The sequence below is a fragment of the Podarcis cretensis genome, assembly GCF_951804945.1.
Source record: "Podarcis cretensis genome assembly, chromosome: 17".
NCBI lineage: Eukaryota > Metazoa > Chordata > Lepidosauria > Squamata > Lacertidae > Podarcis > Podarcis cretensis.
Genome location: NC_137187.1, coordinates 61,573 through 89,009, shown reverse-complemented (window position 1 = coordinate 89,009; position 27,437 = coordinate 61,573). Strand labels below are relative to the sequence as shown.

General features: G+C 43.2%; 1 protein-coding gene across 3 annotated transcripts; it reads right to left on the bottom strand.

Moving 5' to 3' along the window:
* Window positions 1–267: 267 nt before the first annotated feature.
* Window positions 268–27,437, bottom strand: CHD1L (chromodomain helicase DNA binding protein 1 like). 3 transcript variants are annotated; one of them, XM_079960241.1, is made up of 24 exons: window positions 27,144–27,437; window positions 26,607–26,753; window positions 24,432–24,544; window positions 24,221–24,324; window positions 23,323–23,437; window positions 22,718–22,749; window positions 21,087–21,168; window positions 19,466–19,628; window positions 18,900–19,055; window positions 17,466–17,558; window positions 16,634–16,730; window positions 16,068–16,141; window positions 15,664–15,774; window positions 14,383–14,497; window positions 13,855–14,008; window positions 12,921–13,095; window positions 10,911–11,056; window positions 10,113–10,276; window positions 7,232–7,440; window positions 5,033–5,131; window positions 3,547–3,617; window positions 3,201–3,315; window positions 1,900–2,008; window positions 268–787 (listed from the first exon to the last, which is right to left on the bottom strand). In XM_079960241.1, exons 1-24 carry the CDS (start codon window positions 27,262–27,264, stop codon window positions 718–720), a joined length of 2,835 nt encoding a protein of 944 aa, XP_079816367.1. In that variant the 5' UTR covers window positions 27,265–27,437; the 3' UTR covers window positions 268–717. The 3 variants fall into 3 exon arrangements, with proteins under 3 accessions (XP_079816367.1, XP_079816366.1, XP_079816368.1); XM_079960240.1 differs by lacking the exons at window positions 26,607–26,753; window positions 27,144–27,437 and adding an exon at window positions 25,810–26,184; XM_079960242.1 differs by lacking the exons at window positions 24,432–24,544; window positions 26,607–26,753; window positions 27,144–27,437 and adding an exon at window positions 25,810–25,950.

Genomic DNA, 27,437 nt, shown 5'->3' with positions numbered 1-27,437 from the left:
GGCGCAAAAGGTGCCCACCGAATCTCCTTTGTTCACAGGCTCCGCGCCTGTGATTTTAGGGGTCCCCCGCTTGCCGTAGCGGGTAAGACCCGAACTAGCGAAGCAGTCCTGCCTCAGAGCTTGAGGCTCGGACCGCCATTAAGCGCTAAGAAGTGGCCCTAAGAAGACAGCTTTTAATTTGGTATCTTTGCCCACCTTGTCATTCACAAAGCTTTATGTTCTTCCAAATAGTAGAACCCATTTCACTTAAAGATTAGACAATTCAGCCATATTTTACAAAAGTGGTTTATTTTAAAAACACAGCTGTTTTCAAATGTTTTGAAAAAATAAAGTTTTTTAAAAAAGTACTTCACTGGGAGATGGAAGCCCAAGTCACACTGCTACAGTGCTGCTCTTGTCCGCTGTGTGGCTCCAATTGTGTTCAGTGTCAACAAGTCTTATCCAAGCCCAAATACTCAAGCCAGTTTTAGGAGGCTTGTTTGTGGTGAAGTGCCAAAGTACAGCTTCTGTTCTAAAAACTTGGATGCATGATGGAACTCTGTCTAAATTTCTGGTGCGCATCACTGATATAGAGAGATTTCTAAACATGCTTCTTGTGTGCCTGCTTAAATAAACAATTATAAAGAAAGTCAACATGAATCTTGACTGGCTGCAGAAAGAGCAGGAAGCAGCGCTGTGAACTGTGAGTGGTTATTTCTAATTGATTTTTGAACACCTTTATGGTTGCAGCGATGATGCTAATGTGGATGCTTGTGAAGATGATGCCTTGTTTCTAGGAAAGTAGTATCTAAAGAGAATAGTTAAGGAGTTCTCAGCAAATACCTACAACTATCATTACCTTTAGTCAGGAAGTAAAATATTTACGTACTTATGCACAGAGCTCGTACTGGAGCTGCTTACATATGATTTTAATGCGATCTGTGTACACTTACAGTGGTACCTTGGTTCTCAAACTTAATCTGTTCCAGAAATCTGTTCCAAAACCAAAGAGTTCCAAAACCAAGGCGTGCTTTCCCATAGAAAGTAATGCAAAATGGATTAATCCATTCCAGAGTTTTAAAAATAACCCCTAAAACTCAATTTAGCATGAATTTTACTATCTAACGAGACCATTGATCCATAAAATGAAAGCAATAAACAATGTACTGCAGTCACACAATCAATCAATCAATCAATCAGTAGCTGAACTGGGTTCCACACAGGCACAAAAACAAAAAAGAGCTGCAAATATAAAAATGCAAAATAAATAGCAAAAGCAGACAGACCTCAGTGTAACACTCAAAATGGAAATGTGGGACTCAAATCAGAAGTGTGGCACTCAAATTGGAAGTCTAACACTCAAAACGGCACATGTTTAGCTTCCAAAAAAAAGTTCGCAAACCAGAACACTTCCTTCTGAGTTTGCAGTGTTTGGGTTCCAAGTTGTTTGAGTACCAAAGTGTTTGAGAACCAAGGCACCACTGTACTTGGGAATAAACACCACTCAAAATGATAGTACTGTACTCATATCTGAGTAAATATGTGTAGGATTGAGCTGCAATACCATTTCCCTCAAAGACATAAAAATGTAATGCTGTAGTCTTCCAGAATTGCAGGACAAACTGCAACTTATCTGCCTTTTGTATTAAGAAACCTGTGAAAGGAGGTTGGGGAGAGAGCAGAGATTTTCTGTTCCACCACTACCTTGTGGCCTCACTAAAAACCAAAGCATGACCTCCAAAATTGTTGGGAAAGTGGTAAGGCCTGTTACTCATCAAGCAGTGCCAGTCTGGTGCTTTAACATTTGGAAGGTCCCAATGTGCTGTGTAAAACAGATGCAATTAATTTCCAACCTCTACATTCTGGCTTTTACAGATATGGCAGACTGAGAACTGCAAGATGTGCACTTCAGAAGGATACACAAATGTGGGGATGCCTTTTGTTGTCAAGTACTTCCGGATAAGACGCTCTGTCCCATACCAATTAAAACCTTTGGTTGAGTATCCAATGCGGGGCAGGTGGACACTTGCTGAGAGAAAGAAACGAAAAATGCTGTCTGAGTTGTAGCTCACATGAAAACAAAGGATATGTAACTAGGTAGTTAATAAAGGTAAAGGTACCCCTGCCCGTACGGGCCAGTCTTGACAGACTCTGGGGTTGTGCGCCCATCTCACTTAAGAGGCCAGGGGCCAGCGCTGTCCGGAGACACTTCCGGGTCACGTGGCCAGCATGACAAAGCTGCTCTGGCCAGAGCCAGAGCCGCACACGGAAACGCCGTTTACCTTCCCGCTGGTAAGCGGTCCCTATTTATCTACTTGCACCCGGAGGTGCTTTCGAACTGCTAGGTTGGCAGGCGCTGGGACCGAGCAGCGGGAGCGCACCCCGCCGCAGGGATTCGAACCGCCGACCTTTCGATCGGCAAGCCCTAGGCGCTGAGGCTTTAACCCACAGCGCCACCTGCGTCCCTAGGTAGTTAATATTGCAAAGGAAATTCTTGTCACGGGACCAAAAAGGTTAAGGATAGGTAACCGGAAGTCAGGGGTGCAACCTGGCCCTAAACATTAGCCACAAATCCCAAGGACCTTCTCCTACCTGTTCCAGAGGCAAAGAGTTATTTAACCCCCTTTGATCCTGTGTGAAGAACAGCAGAGTCTTTGGCACAGTTCGTTTTATTTATACTCCGCCTATCTCTCAGCACAGGACCCAAGGCAGCTTACCAAATAATTTTTTAAAAAATGCAACTAAAACAACACCATCCAAATAAATATTTAAACATAATTACATAAGTAACCCTATTAAAGGCAGCACTGAGAACACATAGGCACATGGGGGAAAGATATGCAAAGGGAATAAACTAGGAGTGTTGGGGACACCGTAACCTCTTTAGTGAGAGGTTAAATTATCAGAAACGTTTAGTTGTTTTGGCTTCTGGTGGTGATAGTGATAATTCCAAGCTTTTATCAGCAGCGAGGGAACTAAGACTGCCCTAAGCTGCAGGTGCACTGCAGAAAACGTGGGAAGCTTTCGATTCCAAACGGTTGACATTATTCACCACAGCTGGGGTTTCTGTTGACATGGAGTTCTACAAGAGAATAACCCCATAATGGCAGGAATTCTAGAGGATCAGAATGTCCCAGCCATCCCTTTCAACTTGTTTAAACGGGACTTCAGGCACTAACCTTCTCAACAACTGGCACACTTGCTGTCACAGGCACACTTACCATCTCTATCCTTGGCCGCAAGATAAATTTTCTTTAATCCCCTTTCCAAAGCAGGGAGATTAATTCCAGACAAGTTGTTCGAACGGTCTCGGTGCTGTGCTACAATAAGGGCCAGCTAGGAAGAAATCATATATGCTGTGATCAGATAAACCGAAAATTAAGTGCATGGCTTATAGGCAAGAAACACTCCCACTCTTTTCCCCTCCTTTTTTTTTTTTTTTTTGCAAATACACTTATACTTCTGGAATAAGTATGGAACAATTCCGATACTCTAGCTTTTATGCTAGGAACAAGATTTGGAATGACTAAAACGAAAGAAATGCAAACCATCTGTTTGTATAGTTACCAAGTCATGTCCTTTGTTTCTGGATTCCTTATCATCGATGGGGAATAAAAGAGTTCCTCCCAATGTCAAGTCTACAAAAATAATTAAGAACGGGAAAAAAACACTGAATTCTGTGGAACACTGAGGGGAAAATGCACTCAGGATGAATTTCTGAAAGTCAGATTGGCTGTATTGCTCTCTCTTTCATGTACTTAGCATAATGCTGATTTTTCATAGATGGTGAACATAGTAGACAAAACAGAATTAAATTAATTAATTAATTAATTAGCAAGCAGAGTATGATATTTTCTAGCTCCTTCACTGGGCTTTCCTGTCTCCTGTGTAGGTTAATCCAGATTGTTTCCATCAAGTTGCCAGGAGCAAGCAATAGAGAAGGAAATTTCTAAATTATGACTGCAACAGTTGTATGTTCCATCAGTCAGCTGGCAATGCTTTCAATGCCAGCATTGATTGGATTATAGGTTACCAACTGTTTACAGGTGTGCTGAGATGTCACACTGCAGGGATGTGGGGATATGAATAATGGGATTAACCGGTATCTCATCCAGGTTTTATGTAGCATTTCACCCACATTATCTCAGTATTCTTTAATCTTGTAAAGTAGGTCAGTATTATTATTCCAAATTTGGGGAGAAAAAGAGAAAGATTTGTTTAAGGCCACATGGTGAGCTTATGGCTAAAATCTGAGTGAAGAATCCAGTTTATACTCTTAGCTGATTCAGGGATATTTATTTATTTATCTATTCATTCATTCATTCCCTGCCTTTTCCTTGATAGGGACTTAAGGCAGCTTACAGATAAAATAAGAACAGCTAAAACACAGGAAAAACCCACAATCATTAAAAAACAAACATTAATAGACATTAAACATTAATAGAATATATGATCTATGAAAAACATACAGACAATCATAGCAAAAACAGCAAGGCACCAGCCCCATCAATAAACTGACTATTTTGGGAGTAGTCAGCTCCCAAATTCCTGTTGGAACAAGAAGGTATTCACCTGCCGGCAGAAGGACAACAAGGAGGGAACCATTCTAACTACTCTAGGGAGGGAATACCAAAGTCTGGAAGCAGCCACTAAGAAGGTCCCGGAATCTATGTAGCATAACGGATAAATTTACGCACCAAAGTGCATTCACTCGTAAGTTCACTTACACCTGGCAGGTAAGAGACTGGAAGAGAACACATGAAGCAACTGTCATCCAATTAATCTTAGCACAGGCTTCACTTACAGCTTTACTCTGCCCTAGAAGGGATGGTAGCTCTTTCCTCACAGACAATAATGAACAAGAAAGTAAAAGGAACAATTTCCTGTTCATTCCAAACAGTTTAATCTAAGGCAGAGAAAATAAGAATACAGACTGTCCAAATGAGGCGTCTTAAATGCTTACACTATAAATGAGATCATTTGATTAAAAATAACAGTTTAAAAAGGAGGAATCCCCTAAAACTACAGTAGCTTTTACCTATCTCTTGCTTACCTTTCATCTTTCCTGCCAGCTCATATATTTTCCTTGGGTGGTCAGAGCGATTCCCCAGAGCTGTGAACAAGCCTCCTCTTCCCCAACGGCCCGAGTCATCTGAAGCAAAGAGTTAGATGATACTATTTTAAAGGGAGGGAAAAGGTCCAAGAGACTGAAGTTCATATAGATCAGCTTCCAATGGTTCGTAGGAGATCCATTCTTAGAATTGAACAACTAACATGACAAAGTCTGAGAGCACTTCCAAGCTACAAATCTGGCCTTCAAGGCAAGTGCAAGACCTTCTGATATTAATCTGCTTTTAGAGATTGCCTTGGCAAATGTAAATGCATTAATCCTGTATGGCTTAGTGATGGTAAAGAGTTATGGATCTGTAGCTGCATTATAAACCTCTTTAATGTGGAAGAGTGATCCAAACCCTGATGGAAAAATGGTGCCACTCACCCAGACAAGTTCTGATCAACAGCAATAAAATACCTCCTGTAATGTACTTGCTACCGACTAACAGATTTTTAGCAACTCTGACCTCAGCCACTCAGGCCATAAGTGACCAGCAGTTGCTTAAAGACGTGTGCTATGCATTTAGACCATGGATAAAGAACCAGTATCCCTCCAGATGTTGTTGGATCCACCTCCCATCAGCCAAAAGAAGGGTGGCTAATGGTCAGAGACAATGGGAACTGTGTTCCAGCACACCTGGAAGACCCTATGCTCCGCATCCTTGATTTAGACTGTGCCACCTGAACATTTCTGGAGGTCACTAATACAGCGAAAATGAATTTTGGAGGGAAAAATCCAGGGCAGCCTGGGTGTGCTATATGATGCTAAATGAAACATACTCACTTACAAGCCACCTTGTTTTAAGAAAAGGTACTTTATAGTGGCAGAACAAGATGTACAAATCCCAGGCTGGGAATCAGAGGGCTTCATATCCTACAAGTATTTCTCTTAAATGATTTACAGAGTTGTGTACAGAGTGCAAATAGTCAACTGATTAGAAATTTGTTGGCCAAGGCTAAATTGTTGTTAGCAACGGTCAGAAGAGTTTTTAAAAGAGGCGGCAGAGAGGTGCAGAGAAGTTTGATGGTACATGACTGTGAATGAATTAAGCGCTCCTCTCCTATTTCATGCTGGAAGACTTAATGCCAAACTAATGTCTTCAAAGACTGAGGAAGTTCTTGGCATTCTGGAACAGACAGTATTCACAAGAAAACTTACGGACACCAGTTCTCTCCTTAACTATTTGACTTTTACTCATCATCTGACATTCGATTATACGAGCAAGTATATTATTTTCATGCTTTGTGCAGCCAATTGAGTTTAATGACCTCTCTATATACCAGCCTTGCTTTAAACTGCTTGGCTTGTTGCTTTAAGTGACAAGGAATTTCACCCTGGCAAGTGAATGGCCTGCCAGAAGAGAGGAAGAGTCTTCTGCATTTCTGTGTTGCAAAAACCAAACAGGTTGCTGGCAGAGGTATGGAGCGCTTCATCCCTTCTTTACCAATTCACTGCATTTCTATATTAAATGAGCAGGGGACAAAGCTCCCCGCTGCATGACAAAACCAAGAGGACCGTGGCAGAGAGAAAGAACACTCCTTCCTTCTACCATCAGCCTGCTGTGTTCTTGCTAAAGGAAAGAGCATTCCAGAAATTCCACATTGGACTGAATTTCCATCTCCTGTGCCTTTCATGCATCCTAGAATCTGCAGAGACTCAATACCAGACCAGGACACGGGTGAGCTCCCGTTGCTCTGTCCCAGCTCCTGCCAACCTTGCAGTTCAAAAGCACGTCAAAGTGCAAGTAGATAAATAGGTACCGCTCCGGCGGGAAGGTAAACGGCATTTCCATGTGCTGCTCTGGTTCGCCAGAAGCGGCTTAGTCATGCTGGCCACCTGACCCAGAAAAACTGCAGACAATGCCGGCTCCCTCGGCCAGTAAAGCAAGATGAGCACCGCAACCCTAGAGTCTTTCGCGACTGGACTTAACTGTCAGGAGTCTTTTACCTTTACCTTTTTAAGAACTCTCAGCACCCTTAATACCCTACAGCTCCAAGCCATGACTGTTTAAAGCAGTATCATAGTGCTTCAAATGTGCGGTGTGAATGTGACCTAAGAGGAGGCTATGGCTGCTCAGAAATCCAACTAATCTGGTGAATAAAAAATGAGGTCTCTTCTAGCAAAGTCTGCTCCACCTACCTACACAATGCACAATGATGGCATCCTCTTCTCCTGCAGAGGGGTGGGTAACATCACCTATAACATACTTGATGGAGCTCAGGTCAGGGTCTGCGTACTCCAAATCCACACCCATCCCACTTTCTAAATCTCTTTCTATCTCCTCTTCGCTGCTCTCTTCTGACTCCAGGCTGTAAGACCTGTAGTGATTTGCGTCCCACCAGGCCATCCTGAATTTAAAAAGAAGAAGAAGAAGCATGCATCAGGTTGTTAAGAGAGGTTTCCCATGTTTTGTATTAGCAATACACCACCTATTTTACTGTAAACTCAATAATAATAATAATGATAATAATACAGCATAAATGGTCAACTGAGTTCCAGCCTTCTGATCAAGGCACAGCCCAGGGATAATATATGGAGGAGAGGGTTATCAATGGCTTCTAGCCATGATGTCTATGCTCTGCTTCCTCAGTTGTAGGCAGCAATGCTTCCAAATACAGTGGTACCTTGGTTTAAGAACAGCTTACCATATTTTTTGCAGTATAGGACGCACTTTTCCCCCTCCAAAAATGAAGGGGAAATGTGTGTGCATCCTATGGGGCGAATACAGGCTTTCGCTGAAGCCTGGAGAGCGAGAGGCGTTGGTGCGCACCGACCCCTCTCACTCTCCAGGCTTCAGGAAGCTATCTGCAAGCCTTGCAAGCCCGGTGGGAGTTCCCCCGGGTGCGCAAGGCTTGCGGGTGGCAGCCTGCAGCCCGGACCACGGGGTGCCCTCCGGAGGACGCCCCGTGCTTTGTGCAGGTGTCCACAAGCCTTGTGCGCCCGGGGGGAGTTCCCGCAGGCTCGCAAGGCTTGCGGGCGGCAGCCTGTTCTGGGGGCTGGGGTCAGGGGAAGCTCGGGCTTCCCCCGCCCCAGCCCGGCGGCTGGGGGGGAAATAATATTTTTTTATTCATTTCCCCCCCAAAAAACGAGGTGCGTCCTATGGGCCAGTGCATCCTATAAGGCGAAAAATACGGTAGTTTATGAACAACTTGGATTAAGAATGCTGCAAACCCGGAAGTAGGTGTTTTGGTTTGTGAACTTTGCCTTGGAAGCAGAACATGTTTCACTTCCTGTTGAGTGTGTTCCATTTGTAAATTGAGTCCCCCACTGCTATGGGAAAGCACGCCTTGGTTTAAGAATGGACTTCCGGAATGGATTAAGTTCATAAACCAAGGTACCATGGGAGGGGAGAGAGCTCTTGTGCTCGTCTTCTGCTCGCTGGTTTCCCATATACATCTGGTTGGCCACTGTGAGAATAGGATGCTGGAAACAAGTAATAAATGTTGGAAATGTAAAGAAAAGGAAGGAACTTTTTAACATATGTGATGGGAATGGAAAAAAGTGAAAAACTTCTGGGAAATGATATATAATGAGATGAAAAATATGTTGAAATATACATTTATTAAAAAACCAGAAGCATTTTTACTTGGCATTGTAGGGGATGATAATAATAGACAGGACTGTAAGTTGTTTTTGTATGCAATGGTGGCAGCAAGAATATAATTGGCACAAAAATGGAAGCAAGAAGAATTACCAACGAAAGAAGAATGGCAAATGAAATTAATGGACCATGAAGAATTAGATAAATTAACAGGAAGGATTCGAAACCTGCGGGATCAGAGATTCTTAGAAGACTGAAGTAAATATTTGAACTATTTGAAAAGCAACTGTAATAAACAGATTACGTTAGTAGGATTGCAGGAAGTTCTGTTAGGAGGACTATTCGAAACATTGCAAGAAAGACTATGATGAGAATTACTAGTTGAGGACAATTAAAAGTAATAGAGAAATTAAGAAATGCAGGACAAGTGATAGAGAACGGAAAATCTTCAGAAGTTGTTGACGGAAGTCTAAAATATAGTATAAGAAAAAAAGTTATGTTAAATGATTGTTGGAAATGATATGTTTAAACACACACACACACACACACACACACACACACACAAACACATATATCTATAAAAAGAGAACAGGATGGTGGACTAGATGGGCCACTATGTTCTTATGAGGCCTGGGGCATGCTGGCAGTCTTCTCGGAGTCAGGCTATTTGAGAAGGCAGCCCAAAGTGACACAACGGCTAAACATTTTCATGCGTCAACAGGTACCGCAAGTTGAAAATAACATTGAACTGGGAACTTGCTAACTTTTAGCAGTAAGTCTTAAAATTTGAACAGAAGTGCCAGGGCGTTGTTGACATTTGTCAGGAAATATCACAGCCAAATGCCTTCAGTAAATATTCAGAATGTCATTCTTATTTCCATCAAGTTACAGTGCTGAAAAGAAAACAACCTAGACCAAATGAAATTTTTCAACACACATATGCTTTTGTCTGGCCCCTCAAAGCAGCTTGTCTCAAAGTTAAGCCACATTCTGAGTAACAGCAAAGAAGTTAGAAAGAAATACTATTTTCTGGCTTCACAAAACGGAAGGGAAAATAGCAGATAGTGTTAAAGAAAGAAAAATTGTGCAGCTCCACAGCAGTCAATGGATCAACAGCCCGTTTTAGAGTTGAAACTCATTCAGATGCTTTTTCTGTATTTTTCACAACCTAAGACGTCATAGCCTATGGATACACCTACAAAAATAATATAAATATCAATGACGTTTTACAGCTGAAATAAATCTTCCTCATTACACACAGTCTGTATCTGCACTGGCTTTGAATTTGCTTTTTCTATGAGATCTGCCCCCCCCCCGCCCCCGCCCCTAAATTGTTAAATTGCTTTGAGATTATTTATAGGAAGCAATTTGTACATGGAATTGAATAAAAAATAAAACTGCAGTAGCAAGTAGAACTGTGAAGCATCTTGACTGCTGCTGCTGCTGCTGTGAGATCACTGCCAACAGAGACAACCTTACTTCTTCTGGTGCTCAGCTTCCGCCTTCTTCTGCTTCTTCTCTTCCCTGAGCCTGGCCCTCTCTGCTGTTGCTTCCTGCCGCTTCCTCTGCCGAGCCGCCAGTTCTTCTGGGCTCAATTTACGCCGCTTCTTGCTGGGTCCCGGCTGAATGCCTGTGACAAGAACCTGGAAAAGGAAAATATATTCATGGGCTGCAACAGTTTTTTCTATCTCGAGCTACTTTCATGTCCTCCTACACCCACCACAGGAAGGCACCCTTTAGTTGGTTTTCCAGGGACTCTCAACCAGCGTGACCAAGCCCGTTTCAGTGCCCCGATTGGTTCTGAAGCCAGACTGAAATATGAATTCAGGTAATCGGTGGCACTGTGGTCTAAACCACTGAGCCTCTTGGGCTTGCCAACTGGAAGGTTGGCAGTTCGAATCCCCGCAACCGAGTAAGTTCCTGTTGCTCTGTCCCAGCTCCTGCCAACCTAGCAGTTCGAAAGCACGCCAGTGCAAGTAGATAAATAGGTACTACTGTGGCGGGAAAGTGACCGGCGTTTCCATGCGACCTGGTTTCCGTCGTGGTGTTCCATTATGCCAGAAGCGGTTTAGTCATGCTGCCCACATGACCTGAAAAGCTGTCTGTGGACAAACAGTGGCTCCCTCAGCCTGAAAGCAAGATGAGCGCTTCAACCCCATAGTTGCCTTTGACTGGACTTAACTGTCCAGGGGTCCTTTACCTTTTTTTTTAACCTTCACCTCCAAGCATGCCTGAAGCTTGCTTGCCACCCACCCAAAGTGTTCACAGTGTCCTTACATTTGCTTTATTTCGGAGAGCTCTTCCTTCCTGACCTCCATCTTCAAGAAGACATTTCTGAAGACCCAGCAGAAGATCGAAGGCCTTCTGGTCTTTGTGGCTAGGTTCCTTTGAGTAGTCTTTGCCTTCATATAGGTACATGTGGCCTTAAAACAGCAAGCATCTCAAAATGAGCCACTAACATCACAGAAGGTTTTTTTGTTTTAAGATAAGGTTGAGCATCGCAATGCTCTTTTTAAAAAGTTGCCTCCTTTGTTTAGTGGGCTCTGACAGTTCCAACAATATAGTCATACCTCGAGTTAAATGTGTTTCAGGTTGAGCGCGTTCGACTTGCGCTCTGTGGCAACCCGGAAGTAACGGAGCGCATTACTTCCGGGTTTCGCCGCTCGCGCAGACGCTCAAAATGACCTCATGCGCATGCGTGGAAGCGGCGAAATGTGACCCGCACATGCACAGACAAGCCGTCGCATCTTATGTTCCATTTGGGATGCGAACGGGGCTCCGGAACAGATCCCGTTCGCATCCCGAGGTACCACTGTACCAACTATCAGACTACCTGGCTATAGAATTCCCACTCATGCCCTTAAAAGAAAGTGTGGATTAGCACCAACATAAATGACCGATTTATAAAAAATTGCATTAGAGGAACTTAAGTGAATGGTTTTGGACAAAATACAAAATCAAATTATAAAGTAACTGCCATTCCGTTCAATAGTTCCACTCAGAAAGAAAACCACTGTGAAATTCTGGACAAAAGGGTCAATGAGTTAAGTCTACGGTGATTGTTTCCTGCAGTAGGGGTATTTTAGCTGATGTTTCATCAACTTCCCTATCACACAAAGGTCTGATAAAAAATAGGATATATTCTATTTGACCAATTAATAAATCCAAATTCAAAAAAGGAATTCTAATTAAGCAAATGAAGATTAGGACTCCGATACCCAGCATCTCCTCTAAACCTTATTTTTCAATTAACTATGTTTGCTTATTCTCACATCTGCCTAGTTTGCATTGGGATGTCATAGGCATAGGCCATATCCCAGCACCACCACTAAAGGTGTGTAAAGCTGAACTTGCCTTTTACCCTATAGCTTCAGACACTCTTCTCCCAACCTAGCTCAAATACTAGAAGAGACACAGCTGGGATATAAAGGAGCTTCAAGCTACAGAGCTGCATTGTATCACTTTCACACCCATGCACAGCTTTTGCTGCAAAAAGTAGACTCACAGACCCTATTTTATATGTGAATGGGCTGATCCGTTATCAGCAAATATGGCTGCTCCCATCAGATCTGTCTCCTGTAAAAACACCTTGGCTATTGGATGCAACACAACTTCAGTGAAGCAAACTTCAAAGGATGAATACTGACGCAAGGCCAGCTTTCTCGGATCAGAGCAAATGTCATTCTAATCTAGCATCCCATTTCCAAGAATGGCCAGACAGATGCCTCCAAGGAAACTCAGAAGCAAGGCATGGAGGTAACAGCCCGCACTTGTACGCCCCATCTGTGCCAGAAGTCTACTGCCTTTCGATTTGAAAGCCCCATTCAGCTAGATCTTGGCAGCTCTATCCTCTATTAATTGTCTCTAACCCTCTCATCAAAGCCAAGGCAGAACAACCCACACTTAATTTACTACAGTTCTGCTTCCAAACCAACTTCTGAACGGAAACAAGGTTCTAAGGGGATGTATTTTAATATTCTTTTGGAAGCCGCCCAGAGTGGCTGGGGAAGCCCAGCCAGATGGGCAGGGTATAAATAATAAATTATTATTATTATTATTATTATTGAGTCTGAAGTTTTGGAAAGGAAAGTTTACAGTGAAAGCAGTGAGGAGCAGAACTATCTTTCTTAAGCAGAGGCCAATGGTTAGCTGTTTGGAAAAAATGAGAAGGGTGAATGAGTAGGACTAGGGTTTAGAAACAAATATCAGTTTTCAAACTGAGGCCAATTCTGACCCCTACAGCTCTAAAAGAAACCCAATATATTTGTGTTGGAGCCATCAACATACTTTCTGCGTTTTGCTCTTCATTTTCTACATTTCCTTCTGCGGTAGACAGGACAGTTTCCATCAGCCATAATCCTTCTCTTGTCTCCCCAAGGATACTTCCCAGGTCCACATCACAGATGGTGCTTCCACCCAAAGACAACAGTTTGTCCAAGCCAAATTTCAGGACTTCGCTCAGCTTTCAAAAAACGAAAAGAAAAATGGAGGCTAAAAGGCTTCACTATCACCCTAACGCTTCCAGAGTGCTGCTCCTATCGGTATATTAGGAAGATATAGGAGCTTGGACGTGCGTGAAGAAGATCCTATTGATCAAATTCCCATTATACTTGTGTATGAACTGCTTTGAGAGCCAACACAACAGAAGCCTTTTTCATAGCGATAAAGCAATCATCATGAAAGAAGCAGCAGATTCAGACATAAAGCTGAGGATTTCATCACCTTTGCCTTGCTGCTTTGCTTTGAGTTCAAAGATGAAATCCTACAACAGCAAAGGAAGGCATTTTTAATAAAACAACTGTGCTTTATTGTGTCATAAGGCTTTGTTGGTCTGGAAGTGAAAATAAAGTGAGGATAAGGGAGGGGAGAATTTCCTGGGAATTTACTTCCTATAGATTCTAGTTTTCTAGGCATTTGGGCTGAACTTCAGAATTTCACAGAAAAACTGAATTCCAACCTGCATTAGCCTCACAAAGGAAAGTTTATGATTTCAGTAAGCTGCTAATGATACAACATGATTTGAGCCTTTCCATAAATTTAAAAAACAACAGCACAAAACCACAGCTTTCCTCTCCAGCCTGAAATTGTCCTGGATTCCCCGATCCAACACAAGCAGTGCTAAATCTCTTTGTTGCATTCCACAACTTTTTAATAAAAGTAGGCCTGGCTTTGCTCAGCAGTTTAGATTGCTATTCAGAGACACATTAGGCCCCTCTTTTACCTGGATATCTGCTTCCACCTGTGATTTCTGCGTTCCAAGCGCAAACTGACCCCCTTCGATAATGGTGCTGGTTAGCTGGAGCTTTGATGCCGCTCGCCGGTAGATTATTTCTTCCACAGTGTCTCTCCCAATCAAACGAATAATTTTTACAGGCCTTGCAGAACACAGGGGTAGGGGGTGGGGAAAGCATTTAAAGATGATGGTTCGCATTAGATCACAACCTATGCGATAATTAAGGAGACCAAAAAAACACAACAAGAAATTTCAGGAACAGCAATCATTCACAAATCATTCACAAAACTTTCCAGGAGTCAGGGTGTGTATGTGAGCTGATGCCTTTTGTGCTGGAGTAGCAACCCGTAGAGTCACAGATCTGGAGGAGTCTTTGTAGGTATTTGGGGGGGGGGTATGGTCAGGGACTTGGATGCAGTTTTACTGGGAAGAGCTGCATCAATGCAACGCAGCAGGATGGGTGGAACATATCCCTAGGGAGAGAAGAAGCAAAGCACAGAAAAGATTTGTCCTCACTTGTTCTGGCCGATTCTGTGGGCTCTTGCTGCTGCTTGTAGGTCATTTTGTGGGTTAAAGTCACTGTCAACAAAAACAACTGTGTCTGCTGCCGTAAGATTCATGCCAACCCCACCTTGGGAAATAAAGGAGGGTGACATTGGAGTTTTCATAACGGAAATAGCATTGCAAATGAAATACACGTTTTCCCTCTTTACAGCCTCAAAGCAAATGGTGATTATAGAGAGAAACTGTTAGTTGATTTGACTGACTGCATGGGACAGTATTTCGATAAAACAGTATACTGAGCAGTGCTTTTTTCTGGGGGTACACATACCATCTAACATTTTGTGAATCTAAGTTTGGCCTCATTGAGGGGCAGTATTTCAATATGAGAAGGAAAATGAGAGTACCCCTACACATTTTTTTTAAAGGAAAAAAGCACTGATATTAAGTATATCTGCATTTCATTTAATTAGATCAGTGTTTCCCAAACTTGGGTCTCCAGCTGGTTTTGGACTACAACTCCCACCATCCCTAGCTAGCAGGACCAGTGGTCATGGGTGATGGGAGTTGTAGTCCAAAACCAGCTGGAGACCCAAGTTTGGGAAACACTGATTTAGATGAATAAACCATGTAATCCCAAAGGGAAGGTAAACAATTTTTAAAAATAAGCATATTGTTACATAGAATTACATTAAAATACCATTTCAAAAGCCTTCTGACCCAATGGACCCTCTCATCCTTACTGCATATAAATGTAGCTGACCCATCTTTGGAGTCATGGATGTGTTCCTCTCATGTGTAGCTTACACCTCAGTTTTTGTTCAACTTCTCAAAACCTGTGAGGTAGATTAACCAGAGAGAACACCCAGAATCATCCAGTGAGCTTCACAGTTGAGCTGGGACTTGAATCTGAATTTCTCTGGTCCACTATACCATACTGAGAGAACCAGGGTAAATTTGAATTTTACTGTATTTCACCTTGCTAGTCTTTGTTGGGCTGCAATATGTGCTTTAAGAGCTAGAGACTATGATTTTTAAAAAAAATGAAATTAAGTGTTTGCGTAGGAAGGAAACAACAGATGCATTGAAGACTGGCTCTGACAACAGGCGTAATGCTAAAATCTAGCACAGAACCAGTACAACTGGACTTGAATTTACATAAAAAATTCTGCTTGACCTCCTTGGCTTATCTGGATAAGCCAAGTTGCACTCGGTTCAAGGCGTTTTGTGTGCATCTCTATTCGCCATCTGGGAAGGCGGCAAAGGGATCCTGCCTTTTTGTAACGTTTGCCTTACCTGCCCTCGTGCTCAGGAGGAAGACAAAAATGGGCTGCTGGCCAAAATTCTTAATGGCAAGGTGCCTCTCTTCACCTCGAACAGATCCATCCAGGCGCTCGTAGCTGTAACCTTTTCGGTTAAAAGAAGAATTAAATGGATTAATCACAGCCATTCAAAAAACTTCTGCGCTTGTGGCCCTTTAGAATCTTTATCCTGCACTGTCCCCTATCCACATCTCAATTTTCTTTCTCCACAGTCCTCTCTTTGCTGTCCCCTTTTACTCTCCCCTTCCTGTACTAGTTTTTCAAGTTACACAGACACATCTTAGGCCCCATCTGCGTTATACATTTTAACCTTTTCTTTGCGGCCCTTCTCCATACCCAGAATCAGGATCAGACACATCAAGAAACAGAGGCATTTACCTCTGTAATCCATATAGTCTTGCAGGATATCCAGCATCTGTGTCATTTGGGAAAACAGCAAAACACGATGACCACTGGAATGAGAAAGGAAGGGAAGGCTCTGACTTCAGCTCAGCTTTCTGTGTAGCGTAACAAAGCTTGCCTCAACCAAGGAAGATTTAGACTGCAACCTAATGTGCTCTGATTTGAGAATAGGTTAACAAATAGAGGGATGGGGTTGCCATTGTGGAAATGCAGGAAGAGTCCAACCTCATTGCTCAATTTGCAATTGCAGAGGTGACACCAGAAGGCCACACTCAAGCCACACAAAATCCAAAAACTGTAATTTGTTTCAAAGCAGATTTTAAAAACCTGCTTGAAGATTTGCAACACTGAGGCTGTACACACCTCCTAGGCAAAGGAATTCCACAATTCTGGAGGCCACCACCAAATGGCCCCTGTCTCTCATGCCTGCCAACTGAATAACTTTATAGGCAGGCTGTCAACACCTGTGAAGAGTTGTGCAGGTAAAGGTGGTCCTTTGCTGATTTATGGAAAGTAATAAAGTTCAGTAGTGAAACACATACCCTACATATAAGAAAGATAGAAGTTTATCCAACAAGCTCAACTTCCCACTGGCTTCAATGAGATGATCCCCAATGATAAAAGGTTCTGGTTCAACACCTGAAATGGAAAGACATTTTAGCAAGAAACTTCTCTGTTAACACTGCAGACTATAGACTACTAACCACAAAAGGATTGCATCTGAATATGTACTTCAAGGCAGAGCAAATAATTGTCCTGCTGTTCCCAAACACACCTAAATATACTTTTAGAGGGAAATGGAAGTCTTTTCCTCATCAAGCCCTTTGCAACAGGACCGTCAGAATAGCGTAATCTTGGCACACAGAAGCATCTCGGTTCCCTACAACCCAGTAAGGAGAGGTAAAAACTGCACTTGCCCCATCACTAAGCTGCATAAATAGACTTTGCATCTGTTGATGTGCAGCATGCAAAAAATAGCTTTTCGCTACAAACAGCTAGCAAAGAAAACTATAGTACATAAAAGAAATCACAGAAATACACTATATTAAAGCCAGCAGCAGAATCCCCAGGTAAACACACATGATAGAGATAGTTTCTTGGCTAGGCAATCTAGCAAGGAAGATGGGAGTTCTGTAAATCACAGCAACTCCACTCCCTCTTATGCCTCTATCACTCCATAACAAGGATGTGCAGGAAACTTACAAGTTGCAAGTTGTATATATTACAGACAAAAGTCCTAGGGTGAGAAGCAGCCCTTAAGTTGCACACTGGATCTGCACCAATGGGCAAACCTTCTCAGTTGTGCAGAACAGACAGCAAACCAACTGCCTCGACAGCAGCACCAGCAACAATGGTCCTGGGCGGCCTTCTTACCATTGAACAGATACGGATGAGCTACACATTTCCGGAGTTGAACTAACACATTCTGGAGCTTTGCTTTCTTCCCCGATTCATTTTCAAATGCATCTAAAATATAGAATGAAGTGTGTGTTTTTTAAAAAAATAAATAAAAATGTTGTATTCAGTCAGTCAAAGCAGTGATTAACTAGCGAGTTTATTTTCCATTCAAGCCAGAAATTTGATTACTGCCGTTCCACAAATTCAATATTTAAATCACTTAGGTGCTTGCTGAGAGTGGAGTACCATACTTTTCTGCCTATAAGATGCCCCCATATATAAGACGCCTCTATTTTGGGGGGGCTCAAATTTAAGAAAATGAGCAATTTTTTGGGTGGCGGCGGGGAATGCCGAATCAAAGATCACTCACCCAACTGGCAAACACTAACCATCGCAAGCAATGCAAGCCAAACTGCCAAAGCGGCAGCCAATCCAAAGCGTCCACTAATAACCCGCCCATTTGACCAAGTAGCCACCAATCCAAAGCAGCCATTTACGCATCCACAAATAACCCACCCGACTGACAAAGCAGCAGCCAATCTAAAGCAGCCCTTGCAGCAGACACCATTCACTCACCCAATTGCTAGATCCTGCTCGCGGAGGCAACCAATCGCCCGTCCCCTCCTCTGCACTACCCCCCCCCCATTTTTTACTTTATTTTGGAGTAAAAAACCCTCGTCTAATACACGGAAAAGTACGGTAACTTGTAACTGAAAAAACTTTGCGTGGTTATGTTCGCTGTTTGTAATGTTTAACAAAAATAGTAAAGACAGTAATGAAATGGCAACAGAGGGCTCTTCTATACTTTTGACTGTCCTGCCACTTTCCCCAGGAAAAATCTGCTCTTTATATAATAAAATAATAATAATAATAATAATAATAATAATAATAATAATAATAATAATAATTTATTATTTATAACCCGCCCATCTGGCTGGGCTTCCCCAGCCACTCTGGGAGGCTTCCAACAAAATATTAAAATACAGTAACATCAAACATTAAAAGCTTCCTTAAACAGGGCTGCCTTCAGATGTCTTTTAAAAGTCTGGTAGTTGTTGTTTTCTTTGACATATGGTGGGAGGGCGTTCCACAGGGCGGGTGCCAGTACCGAGAAGGCCCTCTGCCTGGTTCCCTGCAACTTGGTTTTACTGCTGAACTGGAGCAAATGTCAGTTGGGTTCTCTGCGGACTGCTACGATTCAGCAGGTTTTCCCAGAGAAAGCAGCAGACAAAGGGAAAGCCGCTCAGATCCGTCCCTGGAAATCACAGGAAAAGCACTCAGACCCAAGCTTTTTAGGCACACGACAAGCGGAAGTGTAGATGGACCCCCAAAGTCTCTGCCTCCCAGGTGCCCGTAAAACCACCACACTCACTTCATTCCGATTCCAAAGTCTTCCCCTTGCCCAATTACCTAGGTCTTTCATCAAAACAGCCTTGTAAAACTTTCTCTGCAAGGCTGACATCCCATGGTAGAGAACCACCTCCTCTTTCTTGGGGAGTTCGGCTGCCACATCAGCCTTCACTCTTCTGAGCAAGAAGGGCTGCAAGAGACTGTGCAGTTCTTTGGCTATATGGGAGAGAAACACAGATATAGCCCTAGATTTTAAATATGAAGTGGGGGGCAGGAAGGCCTGAAGGGGGCGGGTTTCTAAGTCCATAAAGCTGAATGCTATGTGACATATTTGAGTACCACAGGCATCTATTGCCTGATGCTCATAATTTTACCATGTGACTCAACTCGCCTTCCCACACATATACACTCAACTCAGTACATATTTTAATTTTTTATTTCTTAAAAAACAAAGAGAAGAAGCTTTCTCGTCCTCCATAGCATACCATGGAAATCTTGGCTGTAAAGCCAAAGGACTTTTTGCCTAAATGCAGACTCTACATAATCCCATTTAAAGAAAACCTTCATCTCAGTTGCCAACATTCTGCAGGTAATAGCCGACACCCAGTTATCAGATTTGTACTTGCCTACTTTGCTTTCCTTTTCAATTCCATGATAATAGCGAACAAATTCTTCCACCAGCTCCCTGGGGAATGTAGCTGGTTCAATGAAAGCAAGCAGGGCATATAACTCTTGGAGGCTGTTCTGAATGGGAGTGCCCGTCAGCAGGAGGTTGAAGTCCGCTGTAAACTGAAAGAGATCCAGAATATGTACAGTTCAGGTACGACTGGGATAAGGTAGGGAGGTAAGGCAGCGTCATGATTTGGTTCCCCCTGCGACTGCTTTACATCTCAAATTTCTTGCTCAGGTTGAACAGAGAATTTGCTAGCGACGACAGCCGCACGGATGTCATTAGCCCAGAGATGGAAAGAAGATAAAGTCCCTACCAGAGAAGAATGGCAAATTAAACTGTTGGACTATGCCAAAATGGCAAAACTGACCAGAAAGCTCAGGAACCAAGAATACCAAACTTTAACAAAGAATGGGAATATCTTGGAGACCACTGTAAGCAGATGAAAACACTAGCAGGATTGCAATAACGCTTGTAATGTAGCAAGTACTATGTATTATCTAATGGTATTATCTAATGGAAGTTATATTATATACGGACTACTGAAAAAGATGCAGTAGAAAAGTTTTGACAATAGGACCCATGGAGGGGAAGGTGGGAAGTCCAGAGATTTGGATAATCTTTTAACTGTTGATGTGTATAGTGGTACTGTTATAATTTTATATTTGTAAAATCAAATAAAAAATATTTTAAAAAGACCAAGACTTGTCCGCTTATGAATGCCTCTGGAAGAAATTGGAGGCCTTTTTACTAGAGTTAGTTTTAGGAATAAGGCAAGGACGGTGTGCAGTTTTAGTCCTGACATGCTTTACTTCGCTACATTTGCAAATTTTCTCTATCCATGTAATTTTTATTAAATTTTCTGTTTTACAATTTAGAGTATTCATTTAAACAACCTTAAAATTCCAATGACTTCCCTTCTTCTCTTTCCATGGTTCATTCTGCGTAACAAAAATCCCTGCATATTTTACATAAAATAAAATAAACTACATAAACTATTCAGTATTCCATTATTACATCCATCAAAACTTATTTACACTATTGAATTTATCTTAATGCTGTCAACATTTTCAAGCACATTTTCTAATCCTTACCTTTTCTCTGCTTTTAGAATGTATCATTATTTGGTCAAAGACAAGGAGTTTATCCAGGCTTCCTGTGGTGCCATGCTTTGCAGGCTCAGGTCCAGGATTTAAAGCTCCATGTCTAAGTGGGGTGTTGGTGTGGTTTTGACCTAGTGCTCTCCCCCAGAAAACCCACATTTTACCGCTCAAGTAATGGCAATCCAAGGAAAACCCAATTGTTGTTTGCTCTGATTCAGCGGTAAAATGTGGGCTTACCTGAAGAAAGTGGCAAAAGAACAGGAAAATGCTCAGACACTGAGTTATAATCCCAGATATGTGCCTGGAAAGCACAGCGCAACAGGGAGTCTGCATGAGCCCGAGGAAAAGCCAATCCACCTAACAAAACAAAAACTCACTGTGGAAGATCATTCTATCTGAGCTCACGTCAGAAGGCTGTGACAAGACATATGTGCTTTCCTTCTTTACAAAGAACAGGACAGTAGTTTTCTTTACCTCAGAGAGTACTTTATGAAGTAGTGAATCCTGATTCTTCAGTCTGTGAGCTTCGTCCACAACAAGGCAAGCCCAGCTGAAACTGAACACGGGGAAGAAAAGTTAGAGGAACCACAACCACCAGGGGCAACCAGAAGCAAGACATTTGTCCTGTTTCCTTACTCACGAGCTACTGGGTTATATTACATACTATGGTTCCTTTCTTCTTCCGCCCAGATTTCCGCACACAAACTTACACAAAAAAGAACTCCATTATTGTATCAACTGATTTTTTAAAATCCATATGCCAGTGCTTGCAGGCACAGAAAGCTGTCAGCACTTAGTCTGATTAAGATATGAACTCTTTCAAGAGCACTTTGAACAGAGTTTTAAAAGCCTACACAGAGCAGAAGGTTAAACCAGAAAGGGCAGTAGCGACTCAAAATTAATTTCCTCTGGCTGAAGGGAAACATTGAGATTATCCTCACAAGAGTGCTATTGTGCTATCTTGTGAAAAACAACCATTAGCCGAAACCTGCCATTTACAAGGGCATATGTACTTAATTATTAAATTTTTAAACATTAGAATATTTTGAAACCTAAAAGTGCCATTTATTTTCTGATGTGCTACATCTGCTGAAACTTTAAAAAGAAAAACAAACAAACTCATCTTATTGTTTCCAGAACATCTGTTTCTCTTTGCACTCAAAATATTAGCTGTTGTTATTAGTCTTCTGGAGGTTTTAAAAGATTAAAGTCCTGTTTTTTGAAAAATTACAGCAAAATTCTGCTTAACTGATTAGGAAAACAACTCATTAGATAAAGACACAGTCACATGGAGGCTTAATTAAAAAAATGACACCCCCCCAATAAATACATTTTCTCTCTATGAGAAAAAAGGCTTTTAGGCATCACCTCCATTTCAGCATCAACCTATATGTAAGGTTTAGATTAATTAAATCCTGACAGAGTAGACCGTTTGCATCAGAATGCAAATTTGGTGGGGGAGCAAAAGAATTGCTCTGTCTTTTCTGCTTCTGCTGCTGTTGCCAACGTGTTCCCAAACTCTGCTTCCAGTAAGAACTGCTACTGGTTTTCCTTCCCTAGCTGAATCAAATAAGTACCACACAAAAAGGTGCTGTTCTTTGGAAGCACAAGCCTCATGAATCTTAAACATATAGAAAAGTTTCACACAGACTTAGACAGTTATTTAACTTGCCCAGTAATCCCACAATCTGGGATTTTTTACACAAGATTAATTTGTAATGAAATTGTGGGCTTGGACAGGAGAGAGTTAATGAAGTACGAATAACTTTGAATGTTTCCTAATAGCAGGTAGGCCAAGTCACACCTTGCCTATACTGAAATAGTCAGGCTATTCAAGTGATGTGCTTCCATGGGAATTAAATGGTAGACAATTTTTTTCCTGATGAAGGAATGTTCTGAAAGGGGACTCCTCTGCCCCCTAGATAAGAATGAGATGGGAAATTTTCTGTGGAGAGAAACCACAGTTTGAGACAGAGACTAAGAAAGCATCAGAGACAAACCTTTAACCCCAGCCGCTAAAAGCTAATGCAAGGAGAAATGTGACCAATCTCTGAACCCCATATGTAATGGGGAAGTTATTTTGCCCTTGGTAGAAATGTTCTCACCGTTTCAGAAATGCTGTGTCTCTAAGGCACACCTGCAATCAAGCATAAGAAAGGTGTCGGTCACTTAACTGCTGCAGAACTGTAATAATGGAGGCTCAGAAAGATACTGTAGCTGGAGAAGAAACAAATGAATCAAAGAGTGGATCCTGCTCTCCCTCACCCCTTGCTAGAGCTTCCAGACAGAAGTGTGCTGTTCCATTTTTGCATCTCATGCCCAGTTCCCAAACCGCAGCATCTAGGGCTGGAAGATATCTGATTCTCAACTTTGTGATACATCAACAGCTTAACATTGCGATATACTGATATATCACAAATGTCTAAAATAAGGATGGAGCTATGTAGAGGCACTGGCTGGCTTCCCAGTTCTCCTCACATTATGATTTTGATCAAAGACAAGAGTGTAGTATCCACTGGGGACAAAGTTCAGTGCTCCGGCAGATCAATATTTAATCTATGTGAGGAGCTCAAAGACAAATGCAATACCATAGAGAATTTAGAGGTGGGAGAGGTACGACGTAGAGGTGGTGGCCTGATGCATACCTCCAAAATATTAACAGAAAAACAGGTGCTTTGTATGTTCTGTACCCCTAGACGATGCTAAGTACCTCGTAAGTAGTCAGCAGAATGTGGAAATCATGATTTGATTTGAAGTCCTGCTGTAGCTCAGTTCTTTCTTCCTTGTTTCCTGAATACGTCATGAGGGAAAGACTTGGGGAAAATCTGTTATAATAACAGTAATAATAATAATAATAATATTGAGGAAATACAGAGAATACAGTGCTCTAATCAGAATCTATTAACATATGAAGCTGATTTATCTAGCCCGACAGCCTTCAGTCTCAGATGGGGTCTTCTCTATGCACAATGTGGTCTTTGTCCTAATTAACAGAAGGCTTGAACATGGCATCTGTTATATATCTTGTGGGCTACTGTGAATGGTAAAGGTGCCCAGTGTTCACATTTGAGGGCAGCTGCACATATCAGGATCAAGGGAGATGGTGGAAAGGCAGGAGCGGGTTAAATAAACAAACAACATTTTATTCTACTGCTTCCCAGTGCATAGAGCTGTCATGGGCAAGTTGCCCTTTTAAAAAATTACTATTTCAATTTGATGATGAAAAAAATGAGAAATACAACCGTTTATTTGCTACATGGTTGATGTATGGACTTTCTGCAGGCACTCACCATGGGACTTACAGGACTTTTCAATGAAGTTTAATGTTGGTAGGCCTCATTGCTTTGAGAAGCAGGGGCATGCGGTGAATTTTTCCATAGGGGACCAGTTAGGGCCAGAGGCGCCAGCTTGCAAGGGTGATGTGGAGGCCAACATCATGCAGGTCAGCAACTGTGCGTCCCTCCCTAAGATGGGCAAAAGTTTCCCAGGTTTTGAGAAGGAGGCTCCAGGCTTTAATATTCTAATTTACCAGGAACATTTAGGGGGCTAGCCTAGTCCACTGACAGTGTGCCACTGTTGAGAAGATTATGAACATTTACAAAGTTTACCTTTCTAGTTCCTGCTTCCAGTTGTTTAACACAGACAGAGGGCAAAGGATCAAAAACGGCCTTTTATTAAGCTTCCCACTTAAGACAACAAGCAGAGAAATAGCCTGGAATACATGGGGGGGGGGGAATACATGGTGTTATTCACAGAAATGCAGTGCTTATAACCGCTCTTTTCCTACAATGATTAAACGGGAAGGAGAGAATGAAAGACCTGGCAAGTCTTCCCAAGACCCATTTCATCACCCAGGATGCAGCCATGCCAGGTTTCATAGCAGTGTGTCAGCCAGTTTACTCCTTCCATCTGATAGGGGCGTAGATGAATGCCTAGAAAGAGAGAACATGGCATAATACTGGTAAGGTTAACCCAGAGATCTGGGTACTGGGAGAATGGATGGATTGTGCATCTTGAAGAAATAAATTATCTTGGCATATCTATTATGCCTCAAGCTTAAATGTGCTTTATACAACTCTGTAGGGGCGTCAACTTGAATAAAAAGTTGGGGGGGGGCAAGTAAGGCAAGCCCCACCCCGCATAATCGATCACAAGACATGGCACACACATACCATTTGAATGGCACTGCCCATCAACTTGGGGAGGGGTAAATATTTTATTCGGGGAGCTAAAGGGACCTCAGCCCCTAGGAGTGGGCTCCAAAGATTGTGAGGTGCTCTGCACTATAAAAAGACAAAACAATACTCCCCCCTCCAGAGATATGCAATCTGGCCAGAGCTGGGAAACATTTGAACCACTTAAGTGCAGCATCCCGCAGAATCATAGATTTGTAGAGTTTGAAGGGACCCCCCCCCCAAGGTCATCCATCCTAACTCCCTGTGATGCAGGCTTCTCAACACCCCCCCCAATATGAAAGCATATTGGGTCCTGCTTAGTTTTGCAAACGTGCTAGCAGTTTTCTTGCCGCACCCCTAGGAGTCACAAAATTTGCTCACTTAGGGTAGTGGTTTTCAACCCGTGTGCCATGATGCCTTGAACGATGGTTAGAGGCTGTGGGCAACACTGGCCTCTGTCCCTCTTTGCTTCCTTCCCTCCCTTCTCTGATGCCTTCTCCTGTCTCTCTCTCCCAAAGACTTGCATCTGTTTATTGAAGCAGCCCTGGCTAAAAGCCCTGCTGGTGAATAGGGCCTCAGTATGGGAGGTACCTCTCTTTGGGGTGGGGTGGTGGGTCAGCTCAGAGACCAGGGGCAGCAGCCGCGGCTGCCCAGAGGACACCCAAGGAGAGGAGAGGCGGCTAAGGGAGCACTCCCCAAGGAAGGTGTTTGAAAAAGGGTGAGAGGCTGTCAGCTCTGCAGGCAAAGGGTAACATAACTTTTTTTCAATTTTTTAATTTTTACTTTTCAAGTTTAGACATTTCACTGATTTTATACATTTCATTAATTTTACAAACATTTTGACATTTCAAAACTTCCTTCCTCCCCTTTCTGCGGTTATTTAAATGTAATTTTAATATCTTCTGCATACCCAAATTGAGGGTGGTGGTGACATAACTGGGCTCCTGAGAATCAAAAAGGTTGAAAAGCTCTGACTTAGGGGAAACTTGGTGCAGAGCAGCCAAGCCAACGATCCCACTCACCTGCCAGCCCCCATTGCCTCAAGTGTTGCTCTTCCACGCCTGGTCCCCCTTGGCTCTCTGTGCGCTTACCGGAGACACTTTGGAAGAAGCGAGACATCACAGACCGCTGCTGCTGGTGGGTTGCACGCTTGCAACAAAACCTCAAGCGGCACACAAGTCTCCGCCTCCCCTTCTCGGCACGAGCCCCGGGACCCAGCTTGTTTGCAAAGCAGCTCCCGGAAGGAAAGCAGCGGAGGGGCTCGCGCCTATTGGCTCGTCGGAAGGAAACCCGCTTTGCGATTGGCTGCTGCTGCTGCATTCGCAACATAACCCAGGAACTGCATCTTGCAACGCGGTAGGCGAAAGTGCGGGGTCTGGGTTAAAGGCGGATCTGCACGGATCCTCATGGATCCTCCACTTTAAAAAAAATAACTCCAACAAATCCAGTGTCAAATTACACCTGGAAGGCACGCCTATAGACTGGACTATAAAAACCGTGGATCCAACACTTTGCCGTGCTGCAGCACCACAAAAACAATGATCCGAAGCATGGATCCTCATGAATTCATATGATTTTTATATTGAAACAAAATAAAAACACGAGGATATTCTACACCACATTTTAGTCTGTAGGCAAAACCAAAAAAACCCACGCATCCACTGTTTCATGGTGCCGCAATGGCGCAAAAACATGGTTAAAAAACACGGATCCTCATGATTTTTGCACTGGATCAGCCTGAAGTCACTATCAGATCAAATATCATGGCCATGGGCACAGCATGAACCACAAAAATCAGAGCGAGGAGCCCAAGACCCACCTGGAAAGCGCCGTGGACTCTTCCGGTGTAGGCCAGCAGGGGGCGACAGGCACCAGAGGACGAGGCGGAGCTTTGCCACAGGGGGACAACGTGGGGAACAACGTGGCCGCCCTTGGCTCAGCTCCAATGTGAAGCTCCTGTTGAGTCCTGCAGGGGAAGGGCGGAGGGGTGAGGGTCCCGAGGGTCATCGAGTCTGACCCCAGCGAGGATTGCGGATTGCCATCTGGTCTCAGCCGCTCTCGTTTTTATCAGTCCCCAATGGGGGACGGGAAGCAAGGCATCAGTAAATGTCATGATAATAATGGTCAGGATGGTACTTCTTTACGCCGACCCTACCAGGTGGTTTAGTAGTCTGGAAATCAATAAACAATGATTATATGATACAATACGTCTTGCAGTTTAGAAACGTATTATCTGATATTGATATGGAATTATGAGAACCGGGCCAGGCGGCATTTCCCCCACCACACTGGGGAAAAGGCTGAGCGGGTGGCTCTGCGCCTGTTGGATTTCCGACCACCAGCGCCCCAAGCTTACCTGTCTTGGCCATGCTGTACCAGGCGCAGAGCTCACCTGCTGAGGCCGCGTCGCTCAGGGTGGGGGAGTGGAGTCGGGCGGGGGCAGCAGGCGGCTTGGCTCGTTGCTCCGAGGTGCTCATGTACCAGCCTGAGGGGAGGTCGGGGGGGCACCAGTTCAAAGGGGTGCTCTAACCGCTAAGCAATGCTTCCCCTCCCTTCAAATAAAGCACATTTATCCTGGTCGGTGCCCAGCGTGTGGTTGAGGGGGGGGTCAGTGCTGCGCGCCCAGCCTCCGCCCCACCCTGGGCACCAC

Coding starts and splice junctions, on each gene's coding strand:
- CHD1L (XM_079960240.1), bottom strand. CDS start 26,116: ATGTTGCGAATGCAGCAGCAGCAGCCAATCGCAAAGCGGGTTTCCTTC. Junction 22,750..23,322: donor TTCTGCTGACTACTTACGAG/GTACTTAGCATC, acceptor GCTTGATTGCAG/GTGTGCCTTAGAGACACAGC. Junction 788..1,899: donor AAAGGCATCCCCACATTTGT/GTATCCTTCTGA, acceptor TATTCTCTTTAG/ATACTACTTTCCTAGAAACA.